The 16,853-nt window shown below is 39.6% G+C and overlaps 1 protein-coding gene across 1 annotated transcript in view; it reads right to left on the reverse strand.

Moving 5' to 3' along the window:
• grik5 (glutamate receptor, ionotropic, kainate 5) overlaps positions 1 to 16,853 on the reverse strand; it is a 54,715-nt gene that overhangs the window by 20,055 nt on the left and 17,807 nt on the right. Inside the window, exons 9-15 of the mRNA XM_042489506.1 lie at positions 15,434 to 15,538; positions 12,172 to 12,279; positions 8,300 to 8,503; positions 6,175 to 6,288; positions 5,458 to 5,567; positions 5,046 to 5,219; positions 1,222 to 1,387 (exon numbers count right to left, since the gene is read on the reverse strand). Coding sequence (XP_042345440.1) covers positions 1,222 to 1,387; positions 5,046 to 5,219; positions 5,458 to 5,567; positions 6,175 to 6,288; positions 8,300 to 8,503; positions 12,172 to 12,279; positions 15,434 to 15,538 — 981 coding nt within the window. The remainder of the gene's footprint in view (positions 1 to 1,221; positions 1,388 to 5,045; positions 5,220 to 5,457; positions 5,568 to 6,174; positions 6,289 to 8,299; positions 8,504 to 12,171; positions 12,280 to 15,433; positions 15,539 to 16,853) is intronic.

The raw sequence follows: 16,853 nt of genomic DNA on the forward strand, positions 1-16,853 counted from the left end.
CGTGAGTAATTGATATCTAAATTATAATTTGGGTCATGAAGTATTCCTTTAAACACTGATTACAGATGTGTGTTTGTATACTTCTAACATGTCCTATCATCTGTCTTTGAAGCAGAAATGAAATGGAGGTCGATAAAATTGAAAGAGGGAAGACGGTAAAAAGAAAAAAGAGATGCATCCTCGATAAACAGGGGAGGGAAGGATACGTAGCACAGAGTGTGAATAATGACAAGCAGAGTAAAACATCAATGGCAAATAGACGTGAAAAGGAAGAGGCGAGTAGAGGGGAATAAAGCAACGTGAATCAAGGCAACAGATTATTTGCTTGTGGCGTAGCTGATGCATCATCTTTCATACAGATGGAGGTGCATCAGCACACAGGAGGTGGTTCAGCACTTAGCAAAATATGGAAAGCTCTAAAACAGGATTAAGTGTTTAAAGTGTACAATTACATGTTGCATCTCTGTGTGTGAAGAGAAAGGAAAAGAGTAGAGAGGGCGGCATCTGTGTGTAATAATGCCAGTGTGTTTTGTATATATGTGTGTGTGTGTGTGTGTGTGTGTGTGAGTGTGTTTGTTTGGATTAGGCATTGAGTGGGGTAATGTACTGTAGCACTGAAACTGGCTTATGTAGGCAAACATAGAGCACTCTTTCTTATATCCTCAATATGGACAAACACCACAAGGATGCAAAACACACTCACAATTTGGCATGCAGCCATTTCCCATGCATGCACACAAATAAACAAATACATATTTTTATACTCTCACCTACACACACTCCCCCATGCAAACACACCTACACACGTAGACAAAACACACACACACACACACACACACACACACACACACACAACGTTGGATGACAAACACAGATGTCGACACAGATGCTGCGAGCGCTCTCATAAGCAAACGCAGGCAGTCAGCCACTTAACACAAACAGCCATAAAGAAAACAACAGAGCAACTCAGAGATATAGTATCAAATATGAGGACAACAACTCACTCTAGGCGCGGCAATAAAGACAAAAACAGCGCACTAAATCACTCACGCACGCAAAAACTTTCAGAAAAATTGACGCCATTAAGGCAATTCAGGCATTTCTAGAGTAAATCTGACTGCCGACAAAATCAAAACAATTTAACATGAACACACAAACACACACATGTGCCCATTCAAACATACAGCCAACAGCAGCTCTGGCTGCTGCGGTGGGTCATACCATGAAGAAGGTCATGGTGCTCCCTCCGTGGATGGTGCCATACTCGATGTTGGTCTGATCGGCCAAGTCGTCTGGAGACTCGATGGGAACCTCCATCCTCTGGACGGTCAGGAAGGCTGCCAGGTTGGCCGTGTAGGAGGAGATGATGATCAGGGTGAACGCCCACCTGTAAGAAAAAGAGGAAAAAACATTTGGAAAAGGTGAGAAAGGATATGGATACAGCCTTTCATCACAGGATATGTTATTTCTGTAACACAAAATTGATCACATAATATTAATAATAATGACTTTATCAAAACCACAAAAATGTCCACAGCACACTAGATAAAGACAGACAATTCAGCCAGGAACACTCTCATCACAGATTTTAACTATTTATTGCATGAAATGGAAATACAGTTATGGTCGGCACTGATGGCTCTGCTCTTTAGATGCTCTCAGGATTGAACAAGCATCATGCTAAGCCAAAGCAAGACATTTAATGCTTATCATTTAATGCCATTTTGACCTTTGAGCCACATCAGGACTCTGAAATAGAAAGGCGCAGGCTGGGGTGCTGGAGGCAAAGCTTTGCCAGCAGCAGCAGAAGCAGCAGTGAGCGTGGTAGCACTGGTGTGACAGGGATCAGTGAGTAGGAAGTCATATTTAAAAGGGCCGCCTTATTGTGAGAATGAGCTGTGACTTGTGTGTGACTGATTAGAAACAATGATGAAAAGCTGCCATTTCACATATATATATATATATATATATATATATATATATATATATATGTATGTATGTATGTATTATACACACACATAAAAACATCATCATTTTTAAATTACCATAGCACGTCTGTGTCACAATATCCATCTAAATCATATCTTGACCAACTTTGTGATATTAGCAAATATCATATTGTAATCCAAAGAATCAATGTAACATAGTATTGTGATGAAGCTTGTAATTTACACCCCTAGGAAATACAAATGCAAATTTACATCAAAAAGACATAAATCAGCAAAATCAGCACCCGCATAAAAACTGGAGCACCAGATCTAGTTCAGATGACCACTGACCAAGCTCAACTCCGGGTTGACCAAAGCCAGAATAGTCAACAGGTATCAGTATACAGATTTTGTATTAAGGCCGATCAGAAAGACACAACACCATTTATGAGCATTTGGTTGGCACTACACCATCGTAGAGGTTTCAGAAGCAGTCAAATGCCATTATTAAAGGCCATGTTAAGTCTCTGCATGTTGCTTTTTCTATAAGAACACCACAAGCTGACAGCATGTTACATGGTGCAAAACTCAAGCTGTCTTAACATAAGCTGAGTACACGCTGATTTTATAAGCAAGCATATTAGCTTGTGCATATTAGCTTGTGCATATTAGCTTGTGCATACAGCTTGCGACACCAGTCTCTAGATATCTTAATCATTGTTAAACATTGACAATATGATGGCTGATATTTTTAATCTCATTGCACATTTTTAGGGTACTACCAGATAAGAATAACTATGGAAATATTAATTTTCTGTCTTTCTTCACCTCTACTAATCATAATATAGCTCTTATTAGCATCATTGTTTTAAAGACTTTTTTTTCTGTTTTTTTCTTACGGATAGGTAATGCGCACATTGCAATGACAGTACTGTGTATCCGACATAGACACACAATTAAGTAGTGTCAACACAAAGAAGAAAAAAGTAAGAAACTATACAAAAATTCGCAAGAAATAATGAGAAAGTTTTACACATTTTAAAACAACAGTAGTAATTATTAGTATTCAGAGAGGAAAGAAAAAAGGGCATTTGTCAAGAAACAGTTTCCAGATCTCCAAGAAGATATTTTCCTTGTTGTTTAAGTTTTCCTTATGAATCACATTTCTAAGCTCCCTCTGCCACTGATTAAATGTGGGGCTCAACTCTCACTTCAATGTTGTAAAATGAGGCACTATTAGCATCATATTTCATATCAAAATCAATGTAATATTGTGCACATTATGGACCAAACATTACCAAATCATCTGCATCCATTAGGTGACTGATTAAAATATTGCCAACCATATGCTGTACTGCATGCATCATTATATCATGATATAGCAGTAATCAAGATAATTTATAACACTAAAAATCACATATAACTCCAATTTTACTATGAATCAGTCCTCCTCACTGATTTGCAACACAGCCCACAAGAGTCTGTTGTACAGAAGGATGTTAAAGGGAGAGATAAACAGTACAGAAAACATTCCCAAATATATATTGTTACAGGTATTTATCATTATCACATCAAGCCCTATGGGTTTAGTAAGAAAAGGCGCTCAGGTTTCAGATAATATCCAACACCCACAACCTCAAAAAAAGACTTTGTTATGACCTTTCTTGCATGTTTAAAAACTTTCATCAAGGAGAACATCGTGTACTCACTTTACTTAATAATATCCCCCTATTCCATATCTTGCTCACCTCAGTGTAATTTGCTCTTCCTGTCTTCCTCTTACCCTTTATCTCCTTAGCTCTTAGCGCTTATTATTTCTTTACTGTGCGTGAGTCTTTTTCACACTCACTCTGTTGCCACAGAAATATCATCAGGCTTCTACAGTATTTCTGTGAACTTAGCATTTTTGGATTTTTTTGCTTGGTGCTCAGCGACTGTCAGCTATGTGCTTTAAAATGTAAATGCCAATATCTCACACATCATATGTGCTTACAAAAAAAAGCAACCTCACAGGAAAAATGTAAGTACTTGATGAGGAAAATGAGTTTAACACATGTATAAAGGGACTCATGAGGTTTTGCAAATATGGCATTTAAAATTTGGAAAATTATCCATATATTGTCAAAATGGCTTATACTGTTAATATACAGTATGTTGATTTTCTAAACTAATTTGCATAGCTCGGACCCTTTTGCCGTGATCTGTATTTAATGCCTCCTCCTGTTTAATGGTTTTATCATATAATCTGTCTTCTAGCGCTTTTATCATTTTAATGTGCTTTTATTGTATTTTATTACAGTTTTATTACTACTGTATTAATGTTTGATCTTAACAATTTCTACCATTCAGCATTCCTTTGTTTCTTTTTGTTCAGTACTTAAACCTGATTTTGTGCCTTACAAATACATTTGATGTTATGAATGTGCTGGTATGTATTTAATAACATAATATAGCAACAGTAAACACATTTAACACAACAATAATTAAAATGTAAAAATCCAGAATCTGCAAATATACATATATTTTTGATTTCTTATTTTATTACTGCTGAATGCATGATGTCTCCTACCATAGGTGTAGATTTCGGGGATGGGATGCAGGCGATATTCAGAACATGTTCATTTGCCCCCCCCCCCAAAAAATAAAAACATGAAAGTAGCAGAGGACTTTTGTTCAGACAAAATTAAAGGCATTTACATCATAAATTGACACAGAAAAGGCAAAAATTGGTGCATAAACATTCACAAGAATGCAGGAAAAGTGTTTGATGCTCAAAATTTTCAGGCGAGGGACCCCAGAACCTCCTGTTTAGTACGTGGCCCCTCCAGTTTTGAAATAAAACCACAACATGCTTGTTTAAGTTACACTGGACCACGATCAGCCTCCAAACTAACTGTGATGTAACATAATTATGCTCTTAAGTACACACCTTAAACTCAGATTTAACATGAAGACACCCCCCCTTCAGCAGATGCATGTGAAAACAGCTTTCTTGTGTCAAAGTTTGCACACACACCAGTAAAGATCAAAATACAAGTGAGGCAACGATACCCAAAATATATTTTTGCAGGTAGGGGGACTTTAAACTGGCTGGCACACAAACAAACTGTCACTTACCACACGCCACTAACACATCTGGTGGACAGGGCTCTGGGCATTATCTCTGATCCCTGCTGCATGAAGCCTCCAACAGGGAACCACAGGCTGTTTCCCAGTGTGTACTGGTTCTCCAACATGTCCCTGCGCTCTCGCAGACACGGGTGAGGGTTGTACCACTCATAGGGGCTCAGCCTGGTGAGGAAACACAGACACAGTGGCGTGACCTTGGGGTCAAACTGCAGTACAGTAATGCAACTCCGTTATATCATTCAAGCCACCGCCAATCAGTCATTTGAACCCCTGTCAATCTGTCTGCGGGAGGTTGCATAAGGTAAGAAATTACAATATGTGACAGGCGACTCGTGTTCAACAAGATAAATGGCGATAGAGCTGCAGACGGTGGGTACAGTGTGTGATGTAATGTATTGACCTTGCAGCCAAGAAGAGCACACAGCTGACAGCCAGGTAGGCGAGCAGCATGAAGAGCCAGACAGCTGGAGAGAAGGGATCGAGGAAGGAGAAGTATCCCGGCTTTCGACCCTGGTGCAGAGAGAAAGAGGAAAAAGAGAAGTAAAGAAACGGATGGAGCAGCAGAGACAGAGAGTGGCAGATGGACAGGAAGGTACAATGTGTCAGAAAACAAGGTGTCATGTCTCAGCAGACAAGGAGTGTCCCCTTTGCACCACAGGAGGGCAGTGTCCTTCACTGCACGCTGATAGCAAGTCTGCAGTGCTTTGATACGCTAATGCTACAATCCATAAACGCTCCGTTTCACAATGCCTACTGCTGAAGCATACTTGGCTCAGACCCAAAACCTCATTAGCAATGTAAAGCTGCCACTGTTACCTAGTTACAGAGCTCTGACTTATTGGACTATTTAAATTATACCTATACATTTCACCGTAGACACTGTGAATGCAGCATGCAGAATGCTACACAAACACAATCCTCGGCTTCAAAGATGAGATCAACTCTTATGTAATATTCAGACTGACTCCTTAAGAATCTTCAAACAAGTGTAGCCCGTCGTCTTCTGTATGACCCTGTCAGCTTAAAGGCAGTGCCAACAAAAGAAATGAAATCCAATACAAGATCTGTAGTGAGTATCACCCAGCGGGCGCCCTGCGGCCCCAGATAACACCCTCACCAGTTGAACTCTGTACAAGATGCTGATCCCCAGGGTCATGAACGGCTTAGAGAAGTCGATAACTTTCTCTCTCTCTGACGTGATGGTGAAGCCTGCTACGGCCAGGTCTGCTTTCTGTAGGATTGACAAAGACAGATAGGTGGATAGATAGGAGTCGGGGTAAGGGAGAGAAAAGGCAGAGCAGGAGAGTGAGGGAGAAAAACGACAAGCGGTCAGCTACACTGTAAAATCTGACGAGTTGATTTTACTTTTTTTTAAAAAATACAATAAACCAGTTGCCTTGGAAAATGTAAGCATATCTAACTATTATCCTTACTTCATGTTTACTTTATATCTAATTAAGTTGTTACATCTTGAAAATAACGTGTTCAATTAAAAGCTCCCCTCCTATCTCTCAGCCATGCTATCGTGGAGCGTTGGTAACCATCGTACTCGTTCCCAGTCGTTGCACATCCTGCGGGTGCCAAAAATGCGTACTGAGCTATAGGATGATGAGTCTTTCCTACTATGAACTGCATACTTATACGCTTCAGCAAAATTTTAAGCTGTCCTCACTGATATCACTGAGAGAATTCCAAGGTTTTATTTGTGATCTCATTGATAGTGACTGTCCTTGTTTTTAGATTTCTTTGTTTATTTTTATCATTTTATATATTGTAAAAGCCTTGTATTTTTCTGCTTTAATAATTGTTTGTTGTATGTACCTCGGCACTACTGAAAAAATGAGGGCTCACCCTCAAAGTGTTTTCTGGGGCTTTAAATAAAATAAGTGATGATGAAATCAATATTTCTTCAGCAATTTCAGTAAGTCAAATATACTGTGCTATATATATGCTATATATATATATATATATATATATATATATATATGTGTGTGTGTGTGTTTTGTGCTGGTTGCAAAATAGTCAGTCATATTTGTATTTTCTAAAACATGTTAACAAAAGAGAAATCACAGCCCTCCTGACTTCGTCATTGGCTAAATTTTTTTTTGTCATTAATCACTTAAGTCAGATTAACCTGGTTTAAAAAAGTTGTTTACACTAATAAAGAACAAGGTAATTTCACCTGTCCTTTTTAAGTTGCAACAACTTGACAAAATTAAATAAATCCGGCTACATTTTGAGTAAACATGACATTTAGGTATAAAGTCATCACAAACTTTCCTTTGTCACCCAAATCGGTTTAATAAACTTATCAGATTTTAAAGTGTAACTGCACAAAAATAGAAAGACACTTGAGGCAGCACTGAGTAGATGAGAGCTCTGTGTGTACGAAATGTTGATTTCCTGAATGAAAAAGTTTGGCTTCGGCACTTGACGGCGCATTTGGAAAAACATACAGACGTGCACTCTGTCTCTCACCCTCTGGCACGCACACTCACACTTTATCCACCGTCCAAATGAGGCTAATTGCAAGTAAGCACTCGGTGGCTGGTCTTTCCACCTGTATAAAACCTTTCAGGTCTCCGGTCGCTCTGCCTTCCCTTCCATCTCTTCCATTAAAAGCTAATTGATGAACATGGGCCGCTAATTAGAGCTGAGTGATCAGGCAGTGGGGAGGGCATGGAGGGAGAGGAAGCGTGGAGAGCTGGGGGAGCACCAGCGTGGCAGGCCCCACACAGGGACCACAGTCTGGTAATTGAAGTATACCGTATGGTAATTAAGCAGAGAGGGGCTCTCATTAGCCTGCTTCAACCAGAGTGTCTGTCAGAGGCGCGCTAGGCCTGGACATGGAGAGACAAGCTTGGATAGAGGAGGGTTACTGCGAGGAAAGATGGTGCAGACAATTTTAGGCAATGCTACCACTCTCTTTTGGGGAATTATCAAGTCAGCTTTTGTCCTAGATAAGAGTCTTACTCCCCTCTGAGGGCAATTTGAGACATGGGAAGTTACAGCAGAGTTGTGGTTTGGGGCTACAGCGTGAGCGAGTGTGTGGTTGTGTGTGTGCTTGCCTGTGTGTTCAGTGTAAGTTTCTGTTTGGAAAGACACTGGTTAGAACATTAGAGCATGTTTCGTGTGTGTGTGTGTGTGTGTGTGTGTGTGTGTGTGTGTGTGTGTGTGTGTGTGTGTGTGTGTGTGTGTGTGTGTGAGAGAGAGAGACAGAGGGAAAGGGAGAGTATACTCACTCTGTTGATTAGCTCTCCAACCATGCCAGTCCAAGAGCCGTTGGGCTCTGGAGCCCCATACAACCCGTCATCCACCAGCTTGATCTTGAAGGAGAATTTCAAGATGTCTGCCAGCTCCTTCAGCATGTCGACACAGAAGCCCTCGTACTGGTCGTTGCCCTGGAAATCCTGGTAGTTGTCTCTGCGCATCACATATGGGTTCTCCTGAGCATGGGGGGGACATGAGGAGTTTTGTAATCCAAAGCTGAGAGGACGGATTACTGAATGAAATGTATTGGGCTCAACGTTTCAAAATTAGGGATGTGTATTGTAAAAAAAAAAAAAGTTGTTAAATCAATTATACATAGTCCAACATTTTGGGAAATTTGTTTTCTGGCAGAGAGTGATGAGAAGATCAATACCACTCTCATACTCAAAGTGGAAACAGAGTAAAGCAGCTACCCTGGCTCTATCGGGTGTTCGTAAAATTCACCAACACCACATCTAAATCTCACTAATCACTAATTAAAGGTTCATTCAGTCCATTAACAAAGCTGCAAACCACTATTTACTTTGTAAATAACATGTATAGTGGAACAATGGTGTCCTGAGCAGATAGTGAAGTCATGCCATCTCACTGTGTGTTGTAATCTAAGTTCCTCTGTGTTTTTTTGTGGTAGGCTGATCGAGCCCTGCGTGCATGTTAGTGCATGTGTGTATCCCACCGGCTAACTCATCACTGCCAATATCAGCATTGCAGAAGCATGGCGCCCACCCTCTGGTTCCCCCCTAGTTAAAACCTTTCGCTCTGTCAGTAGTATTGCTGTGGTTTAAGCACCGTTTTCGGAGCAGGGTTGCAGCGGTATATGAGTTTTAAAGTATACTGTGGTATGAAAATGAACGGCTATCATTCCTTCTCCATTTAAAAACACAGTTGGACAGAGAATCTCCCCTTTGTCTTAGCTATTTTAAAAAGGTTAGACTATTTACACACAACAAAAACATGATGTCAAGTTTAAATGTTAGTCCTAAAACATTTGTTCAACCTAAAAAGAAACCTTCAATTTTTCATTCATTTAGGATCCATATAACTGATAATAATAATAGTTCTGCAAAACCCTGATCTTGTAAAAAAAAACAAAAGCAATATTTTCTGTGACAGTTATCACACCATGAAGATCCCAAACTGTTGCAACCCTATTTTGGCTTTTTCCCTGTTATCTGCTGTCAGTTCGGCCACCTCCATGTTGAAAACTGATAACTCATCTGCTCTGAACTCTCCATAGAGCCCTTTTAATTATTATAACTTGTCTTTTTGATCAATCCAGTTAAGTCTTTGTGCTAAGCTAACTAGTTGTAGCTTCATATTTACAGTACAGACACACATTCTCATCATACTCTCGGCAAGAAATTGAATGAGCTTATTTCCAAAAAAGTTAAACCAGTCCTTTAAGAAAGCTAGTAAACCAGCAGAAGATGCTATTAGCATGTCATTGGTCATTTTGTAAAGGCAGAGGCATCTTTAATCTCAAATTAAATGTACTAAATGTACTAAATGTATTAAATGTACTTTAAAGAAACTCTTCACCATCAACATTTGTGAATCAATTAGTCATGTCGTGCTACCTTAAATTCATGAAGGAATCTTTGTTTTTCTAGCATGCCTCCATGGGAAATGGCAAACATATGGATTGACTGATTGTTTGGGGGGCCGCATTTAACTACAGCAAAAATACATCAAAACATCCATATACAAACTCTCACATGCTCAGTTCTTCCCAATTACATCGATTTTTTTCCCAAAAAATGTTAGTTATGGAGTCTGGCTTTGTAGAGCAAATTAATAAGTTTCACTTTCAGTTCTGTTTCGTGGAAATGCATGTGTTTGAGAAGTACTGAGTTAACGACTGGATAAATGGCACTTGTATGTGTGAGTTTTTAAACTGATGTTTTGATACAGTTTTGCTGCTGTTTAACATGCTCCCCAGTTAATAAACCAATATGTTACCTGTTTTCCGTTGATGCACGCAAGAAAAACAAAGTTTTCTTTGTGAGTTCAAGGCAACAGGCGATGAAGAATTGACTTACAAACTGTCATTTTGTGGTGAAGTATTTGGGATTTCCAGCAGTTTTGCACATTGAAGAGTGATACTCAGTCTGTCAGAGCAGTTGTGCCGGAAAGCCTGTAAACTGGGAGCACTGAGTTTTAAAGACATGGGACTTAACCAGGCTGGGTGAGTCTAAAAAAAAAGATTATATACAGCTGCATCATGGGAATAGTGGGATTCAGCTTTTTAGGAGCTTGAGCAACACTTTGGTCTGAAAGTCAGGATATCTTCCCTGCTTCTGCAGAATCAATTTAGACCATTCTTCTTTTAATCTGTCTCTTGTGAGAGAGAAACGTTGTGGAAGTCCAATACTAAGTTGCTGGAGAACTCCTTTAAAATAGATAAAATGGCTGCAGAAGTAGGTGAGAGAGCCATAAAGGCGGACAGAGTCAGTGACCACAGTCTGGCCCCTGAAATGGGTAGATGCAGACAAACCAAGAGAAGCTCTATTTTCATTATGAGAACAGAGTCTTAATAAGTGTACTTAATATTTTCACCTAAAGGAGAAATTATTTCATAAAGCTGGCATATACTGCTAGAGATCCCACAGCACACAAACAAGAGTGAAGTTATGTACAGCCTGGGAGAAAACAGCAAAATCTTGCTGCAAATTATGTATGCTTGTCATAACCAAGAAGAAGACACTCTTTGTTCTACCAGTTTTTGTTTTTTTGGGGTTTTTTTTGTTGCTATTTTATGCTTTAGAGGATTGTGAATATTTATGTTTTCTATTTTGTTTTCTTAAAAATGCAATATTCGCCGCAGGCTCCCTCGATTGAGGATTGGATAGGCACAGTTCATCAAAGATAAACAGTACAGTGGATAAATTGACATATTCCCCCAGTTAAATTCACCAATATGTGGTCATGGTAGATTGACTTTATTGGAACCCAAATACAAGACTTTACGAGAAACACTTGTGAATAATATGATTACTGCCATTACATCCACTCATTTTGTAATGTATATAGTTGGGGAGTTTTTGGTAGCAGAAATTAATGCCTGTGAAATATGGCCTTGGGGAAGGAACTTTTGTGTTTTCCTACTTTTATAAACAACAGAAGAAGTTAGAGGTAAAATCACTTATTTTTAACTTTCCCATTCTTACTTATTGTTATTGATTAATTCATTTATTTTCTCTCTATTTGGGACCTAATTGGTCAAAGTGTGGCTTTAATAAAGCAAAATAAAAGTGGCGTAAATTTTGATTACTTGGATCTTAATGGTTGGGTTTTTTTATCTTTATGGTTTTGTTTGTTTAGTTATATCTTTCCTTTAAGCATTTGATTTTGTTGTGATATAATTGCCAAAACAGTTGTGAAGTGAAGTATTCGTAACTGTTTTTGTAAAACCCCTGGTTGCCAATAAAAAATTAAAAACTAAAATGCCAGTAAAGCCTATTAGATGTGATATTACAGCATAACGTGGTGCAAGGGATTTACTGTATCTGGTGTTTTTACATATCTAGCCTGACCTGAAGATGATGGAGCGGCATCATGTGAGGGATTTATTGATTTTCTGATATAACATTACTCATATGGAAACCAGACGGAGACAACTTGTAGTGTTCTGACATTATCAGACCAAAACCAGGATGTTGGCAATTTGAATTTAGAAACACATCTCTCTCAGCACTCTGTCAGTTTCTGTGACAGCTAACAGTGACAGCAAAATTAGCAGTAACAGACCACCACGCAGCACGAGCTGCGGCACAGCCTGCGCTGTAACACAAAAACAACCCCGACCTCACCAGCGTGGTGGTCCAGAAGGTAACAGCGACCTTACCAGTATGGTGGTGACAATGAGCGTCTTGTTTGCCAGCGTCTCTGAGACATTGATATCCAGACTGGTGGAGTTCATTGCCAGGGTGTTGTTGGAGTACCAGACTCCAATCTAACAAAGAGAAAGAAAATGAAAGGTTATTATGGGATTAATAATGTACTACTAAACTTCACTGCAACTCTTTTACTGTTGTTGCAGGTTCCATATATAGCAAATAAGTATTTCAGCGAGTGCATTAACACTATTGGTCTATTTTATGGAGTACGTTTGCATGTTGAATATTTTATACTTTGCTTGTATCATACTGTTTCATGCTATATATGCACACTGATTTAATTGCCCCCGGTGGAGCGATACACATACTGGCATTGTAAAAAAAAAAAGAAAAAAAAAAAGGTACCAATGTGTACAGGCAAAGCAATGAGCTGCAACAAGAGGGCAAAAAAATGAAAAGCATTCATAATCAGGAGTTTCATAGCTACATCTATTTTCATTTACGAACACCTTTCTTCAACTGCATAAAAAACAGCACGCATATTTCCATTTTATGGAGACAGTAAAGTCACTTAGGTACATAAGCGTGTGATTATGACCTAACCAGTGTGCAGGGGTGGAACCGCAGCGCACAGGCATTTCTCTGGGAGATATTACTGTACATCTTTCAATAGGTCAGAGGAGAGGTAATGGCTCCTCAGACAGAATCACAGTTTTTCTATAACACTCTTTATCCCACCCTGACATTTAAGAATGGTCTTCTCCACAGTGTGGCTGCTGCTGTGCAGAGAGGTGGGCAGAGTTAAAATGTTAATTATCGCAACCCAACTCTCCCGCAGAGTTAAAGTCTAGAAGAACGTGTGGTTATCAGGTGGTATTTAGTGTTAGCACGGAAAGCAGTTGGCCTATAGCAGCACCCAGCAAGACGTATTAAAGGAAGGTGAAGAGAAAGTGTTTCCTCCAGTCAATGAACCGCAACGTAATTCCCTCAGTCTGGATCTGCAGTGATGTGTGTACTTACGCTTCATTTAATCTCGATTTTGAAATGCAGGTGAAATGCATTTTGCTTTCTATCTTCCCACACCTTTCCTTTGAATGCTCACTGGAGGAGTCTGACGAAATAACGCCACCAAAAATGGTCCCAAACACCTCGTTGGCTGGGTCTGCCAGCACTTTATTTTGGTTCCCCGAATTGCCCAACTACCCTTCACAAATGTGTTGTGGCACTTAACTACATCAAAAGGATAAAATGCCTAAACTGACAAGGGAGGTCTGCTCCGGGAAAATGAATGACAGAGGATTTATGTGAAGAACAAAAACTGTGAAGTGAAACTATATGTGACTTCTGAAATAAGAAATGACAGGATTCCTCTAACAAATAAAAAGGTTTAGGACTTTAGTAGGGCTGCCCCCTGAAAGTCAGAGGCCTCTTACTTGGCTGAGATTTCTTTAAGGTGAGAAGTGTTTTTTGTTGTCAGTCACTGTGCGGTAAACTTCTGGTGACATTTTGGTCCCAAGATTTAGTGCAAGTCACTATCTTATGTTAGCTTATCTCATCTTATCTTGTCTTAAAATCAGCAAACTTGTTGATTTCTGTTGTCATTTTCAGCCTGTAATATTTAAGTATATAGTAAACCCTTTGAAACCTAGATTGACATCACTTTTCTCGTGCTAAATTCAGGTACCCTCCGCAGGTATTTAAGTTTTTGTGAGCAAATTGATTCGATTTCTCTCAAAACAAAAAAGACAACGAGCAAGCTGACAAAAAATGCCCCACGAATTGCAAGAAGTTAATAGATTAAAATCATTTTTTTAAAAGATAGGGAAAATGTCTAGAGAACTATATTTAGAATGAACATAATTATATATTAAAATTTATTTTACAGAATTTTTTTTAAAAAAAATTAGGCTCAGGTAATTTCTTGTTCTGTTTTTTGTTTTGTGCTAATTTTCAGGTAATTGTTTTTTTTTGTTTTTTTTTTTTTTTTACAAATTTCTTGCTAATTTCTGGGTCATTTCTTCTTAAGTTGCTCATTGCCTTCTTCCAATGTGTTTGGAAGCAATAAAGCCAAATTGCCCAGGTTTCAAACGATCACACACAGTGGTCCGTTTCCACTGTGCCATTTCTGCTGTGCTCATTTTATTTACTATGTTGATTTGCTCGAGTGAACCAAATCTACTGGCACATAAGCTAAGCGATGGACCGCTGTCGATGGGGCAGCCACAAAACATATTTTAGCCATTAAGAAAAATATAATATTAGTCTAAGTGTACGCCAGAATAGACGTAGAATAGAAGTAAAATCACTGTTTTTGTCAATGGAGCTTGGTTGCTTTAATATAACTTCATATACATTACAGCTTCAATTCCCCATCGGAAAAGGCTGTCTGAGGACAAGTTTAAGCGTTAAAAATATTCAAAATATAGTGTACACTTAAACTGATACTGTTTTTATTGGTATGCCTTTTTTAGGTGGCTTAAGATGAACTAACTGAGGCGCTGTTTGCTCAGCATTGGTTGATTTTATGTACGTGACATGAGGATTTTCTACCCAGAAGAAATTGTAAATAAACATTGTGTTTTGGTCAACACAAACTAAGCCTGAGCAAATCCAGTTCAATACAAAACAAAGAGAAAAATAAACTCATTAAGCCTCCATGCAGATAGTATATACAGTATTATATATACAGTAGGATGAGCAGAGATTAATCTGGACATCCACGCTATGCTGAGCTTGAGGCCAGTTGCACTGATTCCCACAAATGAATGTCACTGTTGTTATGCATGGGACAAGAATAAACCAACCACTAATAAAATGCCATTTATGTATGTTTTTAGATTCGAGAACATCAAGCTAGCATCCAACAAACAAACAACAACAAACAGAATGCCTGGGACCAAACATCAAAACGCATTCAACAAACTACAAAAAACACAACACTGCAGACCTGCTTAAAATCTAGCAACCGAAATACAAGCAGATAATGTATTACCACAGTCTTCAGATAAAGTGAATGTTAACACGTATTTGTAGCTACAACATGACCCTCATCTGATGGCAGGTTACACTACGGTACAGTCAGGTGAAACGCATCAAACTACCTTCACAAAGTAAAGATATTTGGCTGCTATCGCAGGAGCCGGCGATGAGGCTGACCTCAGTGTTAAACACCTCCTCAGGCACAGTGAAATCAGACGGGCAACCTGTAACTAACCCAAAGCCTATGGGTGGTGTGACCTGGCTGCGGCATGATAACAGGTGACTCCTGACCTCTTTGTGGCCTCCTCGGTGTTTCTCCAGGATCCGCAGGGTGTAGTTGGTCCTCTGACCTTTGCTGTTGAACTCCACACGCCCTGTCAGACCATCGTACTCCACCTGGCAGGCAGACGGAGAGAGAGTGAGGTGAGAAAGCATGAGAGAGGAAGGGGAGAGAGGAGAAGAAAATGAGAGGAAAGCTGCAGAAATGAATGCGGACAATCTTCTATATAAAAGCAAACATTTTTCTTCTCACTATCCATCATGATTAGGCAGACAGGTACTATCTACGGTGATTAAGAGGAAGAAGAGAGTGAGAGACAAAAGGATAGAAAGAGCCAGAGAGACAGAGGAAGTGTCTGAGGCTGGACCAGACAGGGGTGATCAGTTATGGATCAACTAGGAGAAAGTGAGTGACTGAGCAAGAGGCTCAGGAGAAGCAGCAGAGAGAGTCGACAGCTCCCTAATAAGAAGTGCACCTCTCAGCTCAGCTCTGCCTCTCCAAAAAACCCAGGTGTTGGCACAGTAAGCGAGATCTATGATGAATGGCACAGCGCCGAAGATGGAGCACACCATGATGTTGACTAACAAAGGCAGATGTCGGGCCGGTGGGAAGGAGGCAATGAGAGATGGGGCTCGGGCTGCCTTGACAACAGTTAGTCGATGAAAGGAACACACAGACGACCAGAGATGAGGGGATGACAGAGAGAGAGAGAGGATACATACAACATGAGATGAGAATGATACAGACTGTAGCTGTTTTCAATCATCAGTGCCCACAATTGTGATCAGTGATAATCATCTGAGTTGTTTTCAAGCAAAAATGTAAATACGCCAAATATTTGGGCTGTTAGTCTCACAAAACGGGGCTGCACGTTTACACTAATATTCAAGTATTATTCCGTATATGACGATATTCTGAGGTTGTTACGGGTCATAAAGACAGCATTTTCTGTTTGGATATTCCCAATAAAGCCTTTTTCTGAATGAATCTGACATGTAGAATACGGCAATATTATTTAGGTTTTAGGGGCATTCTTTGGACATGTATGCAGTGCATTTGGACAATGCATCTCAGCTGGAGTTTTAATCACAGTTAGTGACACCCTGCCTCTTTTCTGTCTACAGTCAGCACTGTGAGCTGACATGGATGTGCTGTAAACAAACCAACAGTTAATAAGGCTGGTGGGGAGATGCATGCCTAAAAGAAATGCCCCGATTCCTGGTCGGAAGAGGAAGCACACCTACTTTTACCAGATTATGAAAGACTTGGATATGAACAGGTGTTTGCATATGGACAAATATCAAAACACCGACCTTATCAAGCAGGTGGTTGAAGAAAGAATGAGGGAGGTTGTGTTCACATGGTCAAACAATACTGGTAAACCAACCAGTAACCAACCAACAATACTGGTAAACTGGTAAACCAACTTTG

Source organism: Plectropomus leopardus, chromosome 7 (genome assembly GCF_008729295.1).
Source record: "Plectropomus leopardus isolate mb chromosome 7, YSFRI_Pleo_2.0, whole genome shotgun sequence".
Taxonomy (NCBI): domain Eukaryota; kingdom Metazoa; phylum Chordata; class Actinopteri; order Perciformes; family Serranidae; genus Plectropomus; species Plectropomus leopardus.